At 47.2% G+C, this 20,121-nt stretch overlaps 1 protein-coding gene across 4 annotated transcripts in view; it reads right to left on the bottom strand.

Annotated features, from left to right (window-relative positions):
• Positions 1-20,121, bottom strand: part of BCL9 (BCL9 transcription coactivator) — a 360,097-nt gene that overhangs the window by 32,793 nt on the left and 307,183 nt on the right. For all 4 annotated transcript variants that reach the window (XM_068270730.1, XM_068270729.1, XM_068270731.1 and 1 more), the window contains 2 exons: positions 11,144-11,243; positions 2,738-4,994 (listed from right to left, as the gene is read on the bottom strand). In XM_068270730.1, coding sequence (XP_068126831.1) covers positions 2,738-4,994; positions 11,144-11,243 — 2,357 coding nt within the window. The remainder of the gene's footprint in view (positions 1-2,737; positions 4,995-11,143; positions 11,244-20,121) is intronic.

Here is a 20,121-nt window from a genome sequence, read left to right as displayed (position 1 = left end):
CACACAGCATATGCTCATTGTGATCAGATCTCACAAGCAAAGCGATTAAAGTCACCTGAGCCGTCACTATGCATAGGTTTATATTGCTCAACGCAGCACAAAATTGCGCACCAGCCATGTGATTAATCTTGGTTTTATTTATTTATTTGCCAGTCCTAATCATGTTCTCAGCCAGTCATCCAGCTGTATGATAGCAGCAGAAGTTATTAATCCATTTCCTAGGCACAATGACGCTTCAGCAGGATTCTAACAAACCGACTGAAGCTGACCACACACACAGCAAGTTTTAACAGCGGTTTCGATCAGTGAGATCCAATCTGCAGGTTACCGGATGAGACGAGCTGCATTGATCATCATTTCAATCAATTCGTAGCAAAAAGCGATCAAAATTATGATCGGGCGGGTAAATCGGACGGCTCATAAATCAGATGGTAAATAGGACGAGGTGGCGGCAGATGGACAGCTCATAGCGTTCCGCTGTATTGAGCAATGCAACACAGCAGCTCGATAGATTTTTCAATAGATTTCATGGTAAAATCTATCAAAAATCTGTGTGCCGTGTGTGGTGGTGGATCAATCCCTCTCTGATCAGATTCACATCAGAGAAGGATTGATCTCTTTGCCACTTTGGGCAGATCTCTCTATAGGTGGCCATACACTTATAGAATTGCAGCAGATTCGATCAGATAGATTTCTGTCAGATGCCTGTCAAGTCCAATCTGACAGGAATCTCTCTGATGTGTGCCACACAATAGGAACAGATTTCCAATAGATTTCAGAATTGGAAATCTATCTAAATGCATTGACCATTAGATCCAATGCAACTCTATGGGCCATTGATAAGCTGCCAGCAGCAGATCGACCTAGATCTTCCATCCTGTCAGATCAAATCCATCGAAATCGATCACAAAGGATTGATTCTATAGAATCGATTGCTGAAATCGACCAGTGTATGTACCCGTTAAGTGTATGGCCCGCGAGCAGTGCATGCATTAATCTATCAATTTTCCCCAGCAGATTCGATCACTGATTACACAGCAGAACATGCTGCATCGATCATAATGTCGGGTGGAAAATTTCATTCTATTGGACGCAGCGGCAGATGGACAGTCCATAGCGTTTAAGTGTATCAAACAGTGAGAATCTACAGAACAGACGCATTCTGCTCTTCAATGCAGTGCAACGCTATGGCCCATCGATCCGCTGCAGTTATCGCTTTTAGGCAAACAAAAAAAATCTATCAAAATTACGATGATTGCGCAGTGTTCTCCCTGGAAATTTTTTTCCAGCTGGATGTAATGAAAAAGCAGCTGGGTGGGATATTATCGGGAAAGCAGGACCGGCACTCCTTACAGCTTAGGAGGAGAGCCAGTGACACCCGGGTGCGCACCAAAATTAGCCGGGTGGAGCGCCCGGCTAAAAGAGCCTGGGGAGGACACTGCTGCTGCATGTTGTGGTGAACAAAGGGGAAAAAAATGGATGTGTGTATGACCTGTTTGATGGTACCATAAGAACAATCACAGAATAGGACACCTTACATTTAATGACAACAGGTGGTCATAACACAAATAAGTACCAGTAGTAAAAAAAAACAAAAAAAAAAACAAAAAAAAAAAACAAAAAAAAAAAACCGACAAATAATAAATTTGCAAACTATATACGTTAGGATCACCGCATTCAGGTAGTAAAATAACCATACAGGCCACCTCAGGGCTGTTTCACACAGATTTTTTTAGCAAGCCATTTCACAGTGATTTTGCTTTTTCACCGTTCGCATACTGTGAACACAACGGCAATCACTGCAGAAATGCAGCCTTTTTGCAAACTTTTAAAAGGACCACTATCGCGGAAAAAGTAGGCAGTTAAAAATCGGACAGAACCGTCATGTTTTGGGTGAGTCCATCTCCTCATGGGGGAATTCTCAGGGTTTTCCTTTTTTTTTTTTCAACAGCATTTCCTGAACAGCAGTTTAACTGTCAAAATGGGAAGATACCAGTCAGCCTCCCTACTCACCTGCACACTATTTTGTCAATTAGACTTTGCAGCTGCTGTTCAGGAAAGGCTGTTGAAAACTAAGAAAACCCTGAGAATCCCCCATGAGGAGATGGACTGGCCCAAAACCTGTCGAATTGCTGGCGATCAGAAAAGCGATGGCAGTGTGAAACCGCCATCACGGGCGCACAAATGTCTATTAGCAAATCAGAAAATATATTAGCAACACAGGCAGTGTAACAGGCCACCTCTTGGGAGGGGCTTCTAGCCAGATATGAATCTCAAGTTTCATAACATTTAGCAGTACAAAATAGTTTTCCCTGGCAAGTAAGCCTTCTGTTGGAGCAGAGTGTTCTCTGTACATGCAGATAGACACCCAAGTTAGAACTCTCTACTGAAGAAAAACATGCAGAGTTAAATCCTACACCACCATCAGAAAATGCAGCTTACTTAGAACAGAGAGGAACACAGAATGAATACAGCAAATCACCATACCATAGAGATCATTACATCATTTTACAGTGACATCTTGTGGTTGCTTTACTGTACTGCAGGTTAGGTACATTATGTTGATACTGCCAACACCTTCACTATCACCGCAAATTCAGAGTGGAGAGTATTAATACCCAACTTTGGCATCAATTTTTACCCAACTTTAAAAAGGCAAAAAGAATAAAGAGTTTTTTTTCTTTACATAAACTGGACAAAGGTTTTTCACAAGAAATGAGCTTATGGCGTCACTTACCAGATTCCATATTCCCCATCATGGCTGGTGATGTGATGCCAAGCGGCGGTTTGTGCTGGTTCGGGGGTATTCCTGGACTTTGCATTGGAGGCTTAGGAGAAGACGTCCAACCTGGGGAAGGTACAGGTAAGGACGGAGACTTTAGGTGGACAGGGGAAGCAGCAGCAGACCCCATGACGGGCGGGGACTTTATGGAAGCAGCAGCTGCGGCCGTTGGTCCCGTCAACATCCCGGCCAACTGAGACGGAGTCTGAGGGGACTTAAGGTTACCGGAGGGGGAGCCTAGCATGGGTGACTGGACCTGGCGCATGGTCGGGGATTTTAAAGGATTAACACCGGGAGAGTTCACTTGACCGCCGGAAACAGAGACGTTATCCAAAGGCTTACGGCCCAGGCTGCGTTGACCGGGCGGTGCAACGTTGAGGTTGCCCGAGTTATTGTTTGGGTTGAGAGGTAGAGGCGGCATGTGGCTGAGTCGGCTGTTAGTCCTTTGATCGGGCACCATCTGGTCTCTAGGATTCCTCAGTACTCCAACGGGGCCCTGGGGCATGTTGAGATAAGGCCTGGAGCTCATGCCGTACTCCTGTTGCGCATGTTCGAAGGGTGCAGAATGCATTTTTTGCTGGTTAGGAAGCATCTCGTTGCTCCCAGGCCTCATCTTAATCATCTCGTCAGGGCCCATCACGTCTCTCATCTTTGGAGCAATTAACTGCTGGTTGGAGTTCATGTTGACATTGAGATTCATGTCAACTTTCATGTTCATGTTGCCCGGACCCATGCCAAACTCTACCTCTCGGGTCGGACCCATGTTAGGAGGCATCCCCTTGTGGAATTCCATCCTTGACGGGCTCAGTGCTGCCTCACCGGGCATGCGAGGGAACAGACCACTCCCAGGTTCCATACTCCTTTGAGGTGGCATACCTCGGGCCATTTCCATGACGGGCCTTATGCCCTCCATGCTAACGCCAGGGGGTATGCCCAGCGTCTTTTCCGAAACGTGCTGATGAAAAATCTCTTCTGACAAAGCTTGGGGGTTGGGAAAGCGTTCCCCTCGCCCTGGGCCGCTGAATATGCTCTGTCCGGGGGGAAAGTTACGTCCGTCAGGAATTTTTGGCACCTCGTCTGGCCAGTTCATGCCAGGAAGCCCAGGTCTAGATCCGGGATTTGGAACATTAGGTCCTTCCATATCGGGGTTCATCATTCCAACAAAACCAGGTAATCGTTGCATTTGGCTTCCAGGTACATTTGGATGAGGGGGCATACCTTTCGGTGGCATTGGGTGTGGGATACCCATCCCATCCGGATAAGGCTCAGGACCACCAGGACCCCAGCTTTCCCCAGGATTCATCTGGTAAGGAGGCGGAGGACCCCTTACCATTCCTCTGGGTCCATGCTGGTGTACCATCATGTCCTGCATAGACAAAGACCTATGTTGCACCACCACGGCCTGCTGCTCCTGCTTGCGCCGCTTTTCCTCGTAGAACTCTTGCTGCAGTTTTAGCCAGGCCACCTGCTCTGGGGTCATGTGATCAAGGTGATCTTGGCCAGGCTGAGGATTCATAGGTGGAGGTACCATATCCTCTGGTGAAAAAGGCATGTCCCTATGTCCTTGTGGGCCAAATGGCATCCCTCCATCTGGATGGGGACCCGGGCCCTTGCCTAAATTTTGTGATTGAGCCATCATAGCCTGTATTGGCCCTTCAAGTTTTTTCTGAGGATTGTCCAGCATTCCAGAGTTTTGTTGAGGCCCTCCACTTTGGCCTGTAATGTCTTTTATGGCAAACTCTTTTTCATCGGGGAAAAGCATCCTTTGAATGTCTCTAAGGGTTTGTAAAGACCTCTCTCGATGCTCCAGCTGTTCTTGAGAAAGTCCATCAGGATTTTCACCTAAAGGTGGTTGATCCCCGCCTGGTACCTGTTGCGAGGAACTCTTTGTCTCAGGTTTTGTCTCTACTGGAGGGGGGACGCTTCCTTGAGACATGGGGCTGGCAGCTTGGTTGTTGGGTGTCGAACTCTGCCCACATCCTTCAGTCTGTAGTACGCTAGGGTTGGCAGGGCTGCTGGCAGCAATTTTGCTCTCTACAACCCCACCTTCTTGTCCGAGGGAACAGAGAGGAGCTGCAGGCTTGGAAGGCAGTGCTGGGCCAGGCGGGTTAGATTGCACTTTGGCCGGTTGCGAATGGTTCTGCTCTTGGGGTGTAGGCGCCCGTGGATTTGCTTTAGGTTCATTCCGAATATTGGTAGAGATAGGCGTATTCTGTGAAAGAAAAATAAACAAAAGCTGTAAATAAGCTGTAAACATTAATGAAAATCTGTCCGAAAACAACAATTATGTGCATGTACAGATAAGTAATCAGGGTTTTTTGCTAGTAAAATTTGAGACTTAAAGAGGAACTGTAGTGAAAATGACAATGCATACAATTGCTTATATTTTATAATATTCATTTATAGATTTAGTCAGTGTTTGCCCCATGTAAAATCTTTCCTCACTCATTTACATTCTTTAATTTATCTCAGCTGGCCACAGCTTTAGGTTTGCCAGGTGATCGGTCTGGAGTGTTCGGTTACAGAGAGTTCTATGCACAGAGGGAGATACTGGTTGCTTGGCAGTTGGAAACAACCATTATTTCCCACAATGCAACAAGGTTCACACTGTCACTGTCAGGACCATAGTCATGACATCACACTGTGGGAGGGGTTTCACCACAATATGAGCCACACTGACATGCCCCCCCCCCCCGATCTATTTCGAGAAAAGTTAACGATTTCTCGGGGTATCAGCTACTGATTGGGATAAAGTTCAATCCTTGGTTAAAGTTCCTCTAAAAACTTTTCATTAGTGTGCATCAGCTCAGGAAGACTGTTGGTGCATTTGACTTCCTCTGTCAGAATCAAAATCAACTTTATTTGCCAAGTACGCTGTTTAATGTACTCTAAATTGGTTGTGGTGCACATTGCAATGACAAGACCGTGCCAGACCGTATATAGGACAGACATGGAAATGACAATGGCCTCAATTCGTGAGGTAAATATTTTTTGTAGGTAAAAAAAAAACCTCATGGAGATATTTTCCTCTTTTTATAGCAATTCTGAAAGATTTTTCTCCATTTCCGAACATGAGGTAAAACATGAGGTATTTCAGCGGTAAGCATGCAGTAAATAATTTGTAGTTTTATTTCTACTATACTTTTCTATTACACAGCCTGAATAGGAGTGACACAAACAGCAATAGCAACTCAACTAAACTGCAAAATGCATACAAATTGTCTTATGCTAGGTACACACCATACAATTTTGTGTTAGTTAGATGGTTCAATAGATAATTTCCGACATGTCCGATTGTTTTTCTGATCGATTTCTTATAGAAGTGAATAAAAATAGATAAAAGATAATCGGAAATCGATCGGAAAATCGAACCGGACGTAAAATTGATTGAAAAAAACGCATCATGTGTACCCAGCATTAAAGAGAATCTGTAACGTTAAAACGTCCCCTGGGGGGTACTCACCTCGGATGGGGGAAGCCTCAGGATCCTAATGAGGCTTCCCACGCCGTCTGCCGTCCCTCGGGGGTCTCGCTGTAGCCCTCCGTACAGCGGTGACGTAATATTTACCTTTGCAGGCTCCTGCGCAGGCGCTCTGGCTGCTTTCGCTCTGAAGGAGGCGGAAATACCCGATCTCAGTCGGGTCCGCTCTACTGCGCAGGCGCAAGTCTCCGGCGCCTGCGCAGTAGAGCGGACCCGACTGAGATCGGGTATTTCCGCCTCCTTCGGAGCGAAAGCAGCCACAGCGCCCCCGCTGGAGCCTGCAAAGGTAAATATTGAATTGAACAGTCGGCACAGTCGCCGGCTGTTCGGAGGGCTGCAGCGAGACCTCCGTGGGACAGAGGACGGCGTGGGAAGCCTCATTAGGATCCTGAGGCTTCCCCCACCCGAGATGAGTACCCCCCAGGGGATCTTTTTGTCGTTACAGAGTCTCTTTAAACGGATCGGTAAATTATGTGCTAACATGCTCCCTAATTTCCATGAGAATAGTATTTTTCAGTAAATTACCTCAATTTACCTCATGAAGTAAAACATAACTAAAACTTATCAGAATTGCTAAAAGTCATTGGGCTCAATTCTGGTAGCTATGTGAGGTAAAATCTCATGAGGTATTTTCCTCTTCCTTTATCAATTCTGAAAGATTTTTCTCCATTTCCGAAAATGAGGTAAAACATTAAGTGAATGCATAGAGTGAGGTAAAACATGAGGTATTTCAGTGGTAAGCTTGCAGTAAATATGTAATAGTCTTTAATTGTCTTCCATAAGTTAGGATAGTCTTCGGAAGTTTTTTTTTTTGAGGGGGGAAGGTGTATTTAATTATGTAGCAACGTATGAAAAGTAAATTTATAGGCATCCATTATAAAAAAAACAAAAAAATACCTTTAGAGGGGGGGCGGGGAGTTTGGAGCACTTTTAGAGGCTGGGGGGGAGGAGCACTTTTAGAGGCTGGGGGGGAGGAGCACTTTTAGAGGCTGGGGGGGAGGAGCACTTTTAGAGGCTGGGGGGGGAGGAGCACTTTTAGAGGCTGGGGGGGGAGGAGCACTTTTAGAGGCTGGGGGGGAGGAGCACTTTTAGAGGCTGGGGGGGAGGAGCACTTTTAGAGGCTGGGGGGGAGGAGCACTTTTAGAGGCTGGGGGGAGGAGCACTTTTAGAGGCTGGGGGGAGGAGCACTTTTAGAGGCTGGGGGGAGGAGCACTTTTAGAGGCTGGGGGGAGGAGCACTTTTAGAGGCTGGGGGGAGGAGCACTTTTAGAGGCTGGGGTGGAGGAGCACTTTTAGAGGCTGGGGGGAGGAATACTTTTAGAGGCTGGGGGGAGGATGGGGGGGGAGAAGCACTTTTAGAGGCTGGGGAGGGTCGGAGCATGTTTAGAGGCTGGGGGAGGGGTCAGCACTTTTAGAGACTGGGGGTGTGAGTACTTTTAGAGGATGGGGGTCTGGAGGGGGGTGGTTACAGCATTTTTACTTTTAGAGGCTGCTGGGGGGGGGGGGCCTCGGAGCACTTTTAACCAGAGGAGGAGGGGTGGGGGGAAATCTGTGTTTGCCGCAGTTTTATTTAATTTTTGGGTACTTATCCGTTAGCCGGGCGCATCCTCTAGGTGGCGACAAAACTCCAGAGTTACATCTTTCCCTACTATCCATGTCAGCCTGGAGGGGGAATAGTAATTTGCGCCACCTGCCGGATGCGCCTGGCTAACGGATAAGTGCCAATTTTTTTTTTTTAAATAGAGGCTGTGGGTTTGGGGGGGGGGGGGGGGGGGGGGGGCAGATGAAGGATTGTACAGGGTTTGGAGCACTTTTTATTTTTTAAAACACAATGGAAGCTGGGGGGGGGGGGGGGGGTATTCGTTGGTCAGATCACTTACTTATTTCAGCAAAATATGGGGGCCCTGAACACACAACAAGCTGAAAAGGCTCCATGTTATGTAACATATCACAATTCTGTCACAGCAATGCATTTATCATGTGGTAGAGGTAGGTCTAATTATGTGAGGTAAAAGACATGCAAACACGCACCTTATTTTACTTCAGAATTCAAGTGTGAGGTATTTCACTACTAAATACCACACACTTTTAGTAGAAAATTACCACATGAATTACCTCATGAAATTACATGAGGTACAACTTTACTTAAACTACCAGAATTCAAAAGTTGATTCCCCTCATGAGGTAAACCAAATTCCATGAGGCAATTATTTACTAAACGCTACCAGAATTGAGCCCATTACCTCCTGAGGTAAATTACCTCACATGAGGTAATTTGTTTGATAACCCTACCAGAATTGAGACCAATATGATATAAGACAGACATGGCATTGAAAATATGAGAATGTCTTCCCAGTCATAGCAAGCATACAAGGCGTACAGACAGGACTTAGGAGTGGGGCAGAGGGGAAGGGGGGGTGGATCAGAGTTCAGCAGGAGAACAGCCTAGGGGAAGAATGTGTTCCTGCACCTGGTGGTCGTGGAGATGCCTATGAAATGTCGAATTGATGGGAGCAGCTCAAAAAAGTGACTGCCTGGATGGGAGGGGTCATGTGAGATCTTGGGAGGCGCTCAACCTCATTCTGGAAGTGTGGAGGAGGTCCAAGGGTGGCCATGTGAGAATGCCTGTGGTTTCCCAGAAACGTTTGCTCTGCTGAACAGACAGGCACAATTCACAACGGCTAAAGTTTAACTGTATAAGCTGAAGCCAGAAGTGAAATCAATCATACAAAATTTAACACGTAGAAGCTTTCCGCGGGTTTGTTTTTACTTCTTGGGGTTTGGCCACAGGTGCGCGTTAATGGGTTGTTTCGGCAGGTTTTATATGCACATTTTGTTCTAAAGCGAATATTAGATTTGCAGTAAGTGAAGCTGGAGCAGTGCCTTAAATACAGGAACATTCTTCCCACACAGCGCTGGACAGGAAGTAAGACTGATGGCAGCACGAGATGTGACAAGTCCAGCGGCTCTCGTAAGATGTGCAAGTGAGCGACACACAGAAGGGCTTCTTGTCTCACGGAGAAGGAGTGCTGCATGCTGAGCTGGTCTTCAGTTCTGGGAAGAGCAGCTCTGGCTGTTTAATGACCACATGATGGGGCAACATGGAGACAATTCTCCATACACAACTGAAGTGAGTCATGAAGAGTCTGACAAAACAGCTACGAGCATTGTGCAGTCACATGCAGCTTACAGCCAAGTAATTAATTGCACAATAAAGCTCTATGTCACGGGATAAGGTAGGGAAGGAAGAGGTCCGTAGCCGTGTTCCCAAGCACTGCTCAGACTTCTACAATCACCATAATAGCTGTATGGTCCAGGTACTGCTCATTTTTAACGACCAACTAAATTCAAAACTTAAAGACAACAAGCGACAGGGATATGGAGGCTGCCATATTTTATTTCCTTTTAAGCAAAACTAGTTGCCTGGCTGTTCTGCTGATCCACTGCCTCTAATACTTTTAGCCATAGCCCCTGAACAAGCATGCGGCAGAGCAGATGTTTATGACATTATTAGCAAATCTGACTAGATTAGCTGCATGCATGTTTCTGGTGTGATTCAGACACTACTGCAGCCATATAGATCAGCAGGGCTGCCAGGCAACTGGTATTGTTTAACAGGAAAATAAATATGGCCGCCTCCACGTACCTCTCACTTCAGCTGTCCTTTAACCTGCCTGGTGTTATGATTATTTCCAGATTTAGGGTCTAAAAGCCGTGCAATTTTCTCACAAGCTTTTAAACCCTAAAAACGAGGGGGGAAAAAAAAAATACCACAGAGAGATCTGCAGCAGCTCCTGCATATAACTCAGGCATGGGATTACCGTTCTGAGCTGCAGATTACCGGTAAGGAACCAGTGTTCCCCAACCCTATCTTCAAGGCCCACCAACAGTGCATGTTTTGTGGAACTCCACAGCGGTAGTTAATCAGCTCTACTGTGACAATAATTACCTCACCTGTGAAGGTTTGTGGTTTCCTACAAAACAAGCACAGAGCTTTCCCATCCCTTGAGAACAGGGATGGGGAGCTCTGCTTTAACCACTTGCCGACCGCGCACTCATAACGCGCGTCGGCAAAGTGGCAGCTGCAGGACCAGCGACGCACATCTACGTCGCCGGCTGCAGGCTAATTAATCAGGAAACAGCCGCTCGCAGGCTAAATGTAAACACAAGCGGAAATGATCCGCTTTGTTTACATTTGTACAACGCTGCTAACAGTAGCAGCGTTGTACTAGATCAGCGATCCCCGGCCATACAGCGGCTGGGGATCGCTGTCACATGACAGGCAGGAGCCTGCTAGAGGCTGCACAGGACAGATCCGTTCCTGTGCAGCCTTCGATCTCCAGGTGAGGGAGGAGAGAGAGAGGGGGAATCCTGCGGTGGAGGGGGCTTTGAGGTCCCTCGCCAGCCACACGCAGGCAGGCAGGAGCGATCAGACCCCCCCAGCACATCATCCCCCTAGTGGGGAAAAAAGGGGGGCGATCTGGTCGCTCTGCCTGGTGTTTGATCTGTGCTGGGGGCTGTAGAGCCCACGCAGCACAGATCAGCGAAATCAGCGCAGGTCCTTTAGGGGGGGTAAAGGCTGAGTCATCAAGTGGTTAAACACGACAAGTTCTTAAAGTAATGCTGTTTATTAGTGTAAAGTCTCTGGAACTGAACTTTTTAAAGGGAACTATGCAGTAAATTAAATTTGTCCTTCATTTCCTGTCCCAGAGACCACGTGGTTCACAATAAAGTCATGGAAGTCCATGGCAGTCTTAGAGGCAGGAAGTAAGGGAAAAAGTTTGGCTGGAACTGGACTTGAAATCAAACAACCATGGAAATCCACAAGAAAGCTAAGAGGAGGAAGATGTAAATGTGGGTGGAAGATAAAGAAAGGCCCACCGTAGGAGTTGAAGTGCGTTCAGCTTTGCTGTTTGAGGTGCTCTGTATGTGGAATAGGACAATCGATTCAGCCTGTCCCTTCATAACGGCTTCTGCAGCTCTGTGGAAGAACAGATCACATGTTAGGGTCACCAGCCAATCACAGCTTACAACACACAAAAGAACTACAGCACTCATTGCTTCACGGTGTACTGAGGCTCGCTTCACTCTGGCAATTCAGTGGCATGGCTCTGATTACCGGTCGATAGGATCAGCTTCCACTCCGCTGCCATTCAGATGCTTCCGTTCCATTTCCCCATATCTACTCCACAGACCCCCATCACCAAAGTGGATTTTGCTGGCTAGAACGGTCTGTTTCTTCACTAGTGTTCTCACTGCCCTCAGTACAGCGCTTCAGCTTACATTTCTGTTCCGCTGGGCTCAGCGGTCCAGAAAAATTGCAGCCAAAAATGTGCGGCCCTTTCAGCGGATCGCATGGAACGGATCAGTTCTAACAGACCAAAGTGAACGGATCTATAGGTTAAAGGATACCCAAGGTGACATGATGAGATAGACATGTGTATGTACAGTGCCAGGCACACACAACTAGGCTATGTTGCTTTTTTTACTGTCTCTGCCTGAGAGTTAAAAATCAGGTATGTGAGTAACAGTTTCTGTCCGGGTCGGACTACAGTGTAACCCTCATTGATGAGGAATTACAGCAATACAACACTTTACTGGCAGAAAATGGCTTCTGAGAGCAGAAAAAAATGATAAAAAGGGACAATAGTTCATAGAATTTAGCTCTGGCATACTTCAATGAATGTGTCATTGAGAAGAAGAGGCAATTAAACAGTAAAAACTTAAAAATTTGATCTAAATATAAAATAAAACTGTGGGATAAAGTTTTAAGTAAAAAAATTTTTGGAGGGGGATAGATACAATTGTTTATCTCAATTTTTTTCACCTCTGATGTCCTTTAACACTGGATTTGTTTGCATCCGTAAGGCCTGGTTCACATTAGCGTTCGCTGTCCGGATTCGCCTGATCGGATCCGGACCGTATACTGTACAAACTGAACGTACGTTCCGCATAGCAATGCAAAGTCTATGTGGACGTTCACATGCGTCCCTTCCGTACAGAACGGAGCCGGATCGGGTCCGGACTTTTTTCCAACATGCGCTATTTTTTCGGGTCCGGATCATTTGGCCCACGCACCCGGGCCGGATCTTGACCCCAACATGCGGCCATGCTGTGCAATGAGAAACGGATGTTTCTCATCACACTGGCAATAGGACCGGATGCTTCCAGCACCGGTCCTATGCCACTTGGGGGGCCCGGACTACACGCCGGTATCCCCCATGCTTGCGGTGCCTTTCTGGCACTGCAATGTATCTAGTTCCGGCTACTTTATTGTAGCCGGAACTGATACATTCCGGATCCGCAACTTGTGGCAACTTGTGGCCACTGCAGAGACCCGTACGGTCTCTTTGCGGCCCCCGGACACTTGCGGACTCGAACCGCAAGTGTGAACGGGGCCTTAGGATCAGTTCCAAGCCACAAATGGACTATTTTTTTAATGCAAGTGTGAACTGGGCCTAAAGAGACAACACGCACATTAAAAAAAACTGTGCGTTTTATGCCTATTAGCAAAGATTACCAGAAAGTTTGTTCACTATGCAAATTCGGGTTCAACAAGAACCTCAACTTGTAGAGGTCAAAACGGATCTTTGCAGGGCTTAGCCTAGTCAGGATTCAGTGTAAATGGCGGTGGCTTCAGAACACACATAGAAGCAGGTGATCTGTTTGATCACGTGACAGATTTGTAAGGCTCTGATTTGCTGGTCCCAATCATGTGCTGATGCAGGAAGTGATCAGAGTCTCACAAATCTATCAGCTGACCAAACTGGTCACATGCTTCTCCTCCAGTTCAGCTACACACATGCAAAACATCCAGGAGCTGTTCATTAACCAGCCTCTAAATAATTAAAGCAGCAAGGACAGCCATACTAAACCAGGAAAAAACAAAAACAGTAGAAAAACACGTAATGCTGGGAATACAAAAGAAGTTTTTTCAGCAGATGGTTCGATAGATAACTTCCGACACGTCCGATCTTATTTTCGATAATTTTTCTGGTCGATTTATCATAGAAGTGAATGGAAATTGATAAGAAAAGATAAGAAAATCAATCGAAAATAAGTTCGGACAGTAAACTTGACTGAAAAATCTCATTGTGTATTCCCAGCATAAAAGCAGATAAGTACGTTCTATTCTCTGTTTACACAACATATGTATTGTATACTGTCCACATTATGATTTTAGTGAATTTTATAGAGTGAAGAGAAAACTGTTCCAGGCATTTCCCTTCTTTACTGTTTCTGACTGAAGCCAATCCTGATTTCATTTCCATGCTTACGCTTTTTTCCTCTGCCTGAAAGGTGCTGTACTAGAAACTGCGCTGTCATATCTAGCCTGCGTTGTAAACACATGTAAGCACCGCACAGATCATATTTCAGCAGCTTCTGCAGAGCGGTGAGGTGTATTTCCCTTCTCAGCCTCGTGTCACAATGAACTGCCCTCAGCCAATCAGTGAGGAGCAGGAATGTGGGTGGGGAGATATACATCCCTCTACTCTGCAATGTACCAAAATAGAGCCAGGCTGACTGAGATAAGAGTCATTACAGCAGAAACATTTATGATTATATTGGAATGCTTGCAGCTGGTTTGTAGATTGCATAACAAACACAGAGCAGTGGATAAATGGAATCTGAATTTGTGGCGGACAATGCTGCTTTAAAACTGATTGTAATGCATTTGGCTCCTCTGGTTTACCTACTATTACTAAGATCATTTTCAGGTACTTTTATTCAGAGTATAGGGTGGATTTTTTTTTATATTCATCTCCGATAACTCTGAAGGAACGCTGCATTCAAACGTACGCATTTGTAAGAATTTGCAATTTATTTACACAATAACTAAATGGTTTCTTTTATTTTCAATGGAAAAAAATTATGCGCGTCGGAACATGAAAAATTGCCCCATGTGTGGCCGTCAGGCTGAAGCAGCAAGATCTGTGCTCTGTACTTCAGCCGGTATGAAAGGCTTTGCTCACCTACACTTGTATTGTACGCTGCGAGGAACGCAGAAGCAGCAGCAGCAGCAGCAAGACGCCACAGCGGGAGAGGTCAAGGCCAGAGTTATACTGCCGGGATACCACCAACAGAGTCCCACACATCAAAGACACAAAAGCTAAAATCAAACAGGCCCCATCCACCCATCACAGGATATCGATTGCAGGTGGACTCGGCCTCTAGCGGTGCGAGTTTCAGGAGGGTGGGCAGTGGTTGGGGGAAACTGGCAGAAAGCAGAGACAGCAGACCTGAACTCAGAACTTCCTCTCTGCTCTGATAGATCAGCAACAGCATAATAACCTTTAAAGAGCAGCTGTCAGCCATACTATCTCAGAAAAAAAACATACCATACTTCTTGCCGTATAAGACACACTTTTTCTCCCCAAAAAAATGGGGTGAAAAAGTCCCTGCGTCTTATACGGCAAAGGCAGGGAATCCCCGACTTCCGAACGCCCGCCGATACGAACCGCCGCTATGTCGGGGATTCCCTGCTTGTTTCCCCCTGTGCCTGGCTCCCCGCTATGTGTTTATCCTGCTTCCCCCCGCCCACATATCTAAGCCCCCCGCTTATGTCGCCGGGTCCGCCTGTGTATGTAGCGGCAGCAACTTACCACCTCCATCTTGCCCGCGGCGATTGAAGACATCCGGCTCCTGAGGGCGTCTTCCTCTAGTGCCGGCTTCTAATGACGCGTCATCAATTAAACATCATTAGAAGCTGGCACTAGAGGAAGCCGCCCACAGGAGCCGGATGTCTTCAATCGCCGCGGGCAAGATGGAGGAGGTAAGTTGCTGCCGCTACATACACAGGGGGACCCGGCGACATAAGCGAGGGGGGGGGGGGGTGGGTGCTTAGACATGTAAGGATAAACACATAGCGGGGAGCCAGGCACAGAGGGGAAACGGGGGGCACACCAGAGGGCACAGGGGGGGCACACCAGAGGGCACAGGGGGGGCACACCAGAGGGCACAGGGGGGGCACACCAGAGGGCACAGGGGGGGCACACCAGAGGGCACAGGGGGGGCACACCAGAGGGCACAGGGGGGGCACACCAGAGGGCACAGGGGGCGCACACCAGAGGGCACAGGGGGCGCACACCAGAGGGCACAGGGGGCACACCAGAGGGCACAGGGGGCACACCAGAGGGCACAGGGGGCACACCAGAGGGCACAGGGGGCACACCAGAGGGCACAGGGGGCACACCAGAGGGCACAGGGGGGAGTCTACAGGACACAGGGTAGGAGACCAGAGGACACTTGGGATAGACAGGGGGAGATGAGGACACGAGGTACACAGGAGGACACCATTTAGAGGAGGACATGTACAAGATGCTCCTGAAATATGGATGCAGCAGATTTAGTTTATATTTTTTTCCCCGTTTCTTACCCTCTAAACCTGGGTGCGTCTTATATTCCGGAGCGTCTTATACGGCGCGAAATACGGGTAAGTAGATAAATACTTGCTCTACTTACATAACATGTATGGCACAGTTTGATTTTAGTGATTTTTTCCTTCTTAGCATTTCCCATTTTAAGCGTGGCTATTTTGAAGCCAATTCTGATGTCATTTCCTCCCTTAGTCTCCTCTGCCTGATTGTGTATGCCCCCACTATAGAAAGTGCATTGTCCCAGCATGAGAAATACTGGCCAGAGAGGAACAGAGGTGTAGGAGGAGAAAACAGGAGGGAAAGAGGCTTCAGCCAAACAGGCTGCATTAGTTAACTCTGAGGGGGAAGTAGAGCAGCAAAAAAGGACAACCCAGCATGCCCTGCAACTTCCTTTTTGTGTACCAAATAAGAGTCAGGTAAACTCTGGGGAATGATCATTTATCGACAAGAAAAGTACTGTATATTCTGGCGCATAAGACCACTTTTTAATCCTTGAAAATCATCTGTAAAGTCAGGGGTCGTCTTATACGCCAGGTGTAACTGATGCCGGGTGATACGCCCTATCCTGTTACCGCATCTCAGATCTCTCTGCTGAGGACTGTAGTGAAGCGGCGCAGGCGCACATGTGCGAGATCTGAGAGGCATAGAAGAAGGTAAATGGGATACAAGGGTGGGCCAGAAGGGTGAAAGAGGCGTGTTTTATGGGCACAGCGCGATCTATTCTTCTATACCGCTCTGAACAGTTAGACAAGGAGAGCTGACCAATCTGCTTAGGGAGTGTGCGTTGGAAGAGGGGTAGTCTTATATGGCGAGTATATCGCAAACTATATTTTAACTGGAAAAGTTGGGGGGTCGTCTTATACGCCGGAATATAATACGGATTCTAACTTTTGTATTACCTGGTTAGCATCCTTATTACTTGTTTACCAGATACAAATAAAGAAATAATGTTTGATTTCATGCCTGACAGTTCTACTTTAAAGAAAGTCATTTTCTTGTGTTACAGCTGGTATAAATCCTGCAATACATCCGCAGTGTGTCTACTTCCTGCTTTCATGGAAACAGACATAGGATTAACAGCCTGTATTTACAAACGAGATGTCTGCCGTAACAGTCAGCTGACACATCAAATTACAAATTGTGATTAGTCACAGGTGAGGATGGAATACACAGGCTAAACTCTCTAAGTACACACAGGGGGAATTTCTATAAGTTTTCCTCCTGCGCAAGAGTTCAGGTCCACTTTAATTAATGCCAGCTACGGTGTGCCCCTCTGCCCACTAAGCATCTCTTCCTCTGATATCAGAGAACGCACACTCGTCCCCACACTCCCGGGAACAGGTGCGCTCTACAAAACGGCTCGGATATCCCGCAGCAACCACTAGAAAGGCGCGTGTTAAACTGGCAGGCTAGTAAAATATTACAGTGTTATGGGATACACAGACTGTACAGTCTCTGGAATTTACTATCGTTATTGCAACAACTGTGAGAAAGGTTCTCAGAGCGACGGCACAGCCAGGCGTTACAGAGAGGCACTGGCCCAGACGGCAAGCTGGATAACATCTGCTACAACCACTATGAGAAACTAAAGGGGCACTCCACACAGAGCGACGGCACAGCCAGACAATACAGAGAGGCACCGGCCCAGACGGCAAGCTGGATAACATCTGCTACAACCACTATGAGAAACTAAAGGGGCACTCCACACAGAGCGACGGCACAGCCAGACAATACAGAGAGGCACCGGCCCAGACGGCAAGCTGGATAACATCTGCTACAACCACTATGAGAAACTAAAGGGGCACTCCACACAGAGCGACGGCACAGCCAGACAATACAGAGAGGCACCGGCTCAGACGGCAAGCTGGATAACATCTGCTAAAAACGGTATGAGAAACTAAAGGGGCACTCCACACAGAGCGACGGCACAGCCAGACAATACAGAGAGGCACCGGCCCAGACGGCAAGCTGGATAACATCTGCTACAACCACTATGAGAAACTAAAGGGGCACTCCACACAGAGCGACGGCACAGCCAGACAATACAGAGAGGCACCGGCCCAGACGGCAAGCTGGATAACATCTGCTACAACCACTATGAGAAACTAAAGGGGCACTCCACACAGAGCGACGGCACAGCCAGACAATACAGAGAGGCACCGGCTCAGACGGCAAGCTGGATAACATCTGCTAAAAACGGTATGAGAAACTAAAGGGGCACTCCACACAGAGCGACGGCACAGCCAGACAATACAGAGAGGCACCGGCCCAGACGGCAAGCTGGATAACATCTGCTACAACCACTATGAGAAACTAAAGGGGCACTCCACACAGAGCGACGGCACAGCCAGACAATACAGAGAGGCACCGGCCCAGACGGCAAGCTGGATAACATCTGCTACAACCACTATGAGAAACTAAAGGGGCACTCCACACAGAGCGACGGCACAGCCAGACAATACAGAGAGGCACCGGCTCAGACGGCAAGCTGGATAACATCTGCTAAAAACGGTATGAGAAACTAAAGGGGCACTCCACACAGAGCGACGGCACAGCCAGACAATACAGAGAGGCACCGGCCCAGACGGCAAGCTGGATAACATCTGCTACAACCACTATGAGAAACTAAAGGGGCACTCCACACAGAGCGACGGCACAGCCAGACAATACAGAGAGGCACCGGCCCAGACGGCAAGCTGGATAACATCTGCTACAACCACTATGAGAAACTAAAGGGGCACTCCACACAGAGCGACGGCACAGCCAGACAATACAGAGAGGCACCGGCTCAGACGGCAAGCTGGATAACATCTGCTACAACCACTATGAGAAACTAAAGGGGCACTCCACACAGAGCGACGGCACAGCCAGGCGTTACAGAGAGGCACCGGCCCAGACGGCAAGCTGGATAACATCTGCTACAACCACTATGAGAAACTAAAGGGGCACTCCACACAGAGCGACGGCACAGCCAGGCGTTACAGAGAGGCACCGGCCCAGACGGCAAGCTGGATAACATTTACTAAAAACGGTATGAGAAACTAAAGGGGCACTCCACACAGAGTGACTGCAGCGGCATGCACAGGAAAGCTATAGCCCTCATTCAGCCTTCCAGTATTTTTTTTTACGCAATTGATCATAAATTTGCATTGATCAGCAGTCCACAATGTCTTGTGTATTGCATTCAGTCTAATGCTTCATACACACTTGAGATAAAAGTCTTTGGAAAATGCAAGATCAGACCAATTTTACCCCCTTCCATGTAGTAAGAGCCATACTCTACACAGTCTATTCTATGGAGCTGAACTCCCCATCAGAAAAAATCTTTGCAGGATGCTGCACACACAGATGCTGCACACATGCAACAGATCAGTATCTGCAAAAAATCTGTTCCTGCAAAAGATCCATTCCTGCAAAATGCATTCATAGTCAGATCTGCAGATCCTCATACACACCTTGTTTAACTGACTTCATCTGCATATCTGGCAATCATCTGCAGATCTGAAAATCCATCCTGGTGGATCTGATCTGCAGATGATTGTCTGTTAAACAAGGTGTGTATGAGGATCTGCAGATATCATAGACTATGAATGCATTTTGCAGGAATGGATCTTTTGCAAGAACAGATCTTTTGCAGATACTGATCTTTTGCATGTATACAGCATCTTTGTGTGCAGCATCCTGCAAAGATTTTATTTGATGGGGAGTTCAGCTCCATAGAATAGACTGTGTAGAGTATGGCTCTCATACTACATGGAAGGAGGTACAATTGGTCTGTGATCTTGCCTTTTTCAAAGATTTTTATCTCAAGTGTGTATGAAGCATTACCAAGAAGCATCTGCCAAGCACACAGGAAGTCCATGCTGCAAAACCAGCAAGTGGAGATGCTAATATCAAGTTTATGCAAACATATGCAGGCAGGAACTGAGACAATCAAATACTACAGCTGAAAACAGACTGGTCCAAACCCAAAGCTGCACACATTTGTATACAATCAACATATTGTTTGAGTCAACTCAATTATTAGCATCTAATCGACCAAGCTAGGTAATAAATAATACAAAAATGGTTTATATGGAAATGCTAATATATTCCACACAGTATGCAATAAAAAAACAAAAGTCAAAACCCTGAGCTAGTTAAGTGGAACCAGAATTCATTTGCTCTCTAGTGGTCTTTGTACCAGTCGTGGTAAACCAATTACCCATCAGCCACCATCTCCTTCGCTGCACCCACTTGCTGGCCATTCTCCCCTTGTAGGTCATCTTCCTGTCTCCCTTGCACCCCGGCTGCATTCACTGGTTGGCCATCTTCCTGTCTCCCTTGCACCCCGGTGGCATTCACTCGTTGGCCATCTTCCTGTCTCCCTTGCACCCTGGCTGCATTCACTCGTTGGCCATCTTCCTGTCTCCCTTGCACCCCGGCTGCATTCACTTGTTGGCCATCTTCTTGCCTCCCTTGCACCCCGGCTGCATTCACTCG

The sequence above is a fragment of the Hyperolius riggenbachi genome, chromosome 2 (genome assembly GCF_040937935.1).
Source record: "Hyperolius riggenbachi isolate aHypRig1 chromosome 2, aHypRig1.pri, whole genome shotgun sequence".
Lineage (NCBI taxonomy): Eukaryota > Metazoa > Chordata > Amphibia > Anura > Hyperoliidae > Hyperolius > Hyperolius riggenbachi.
Note: the sequence above shows the minus strand (reverse complement) of the source record. Positions and strands in the feature narration are given on the sequence as shown.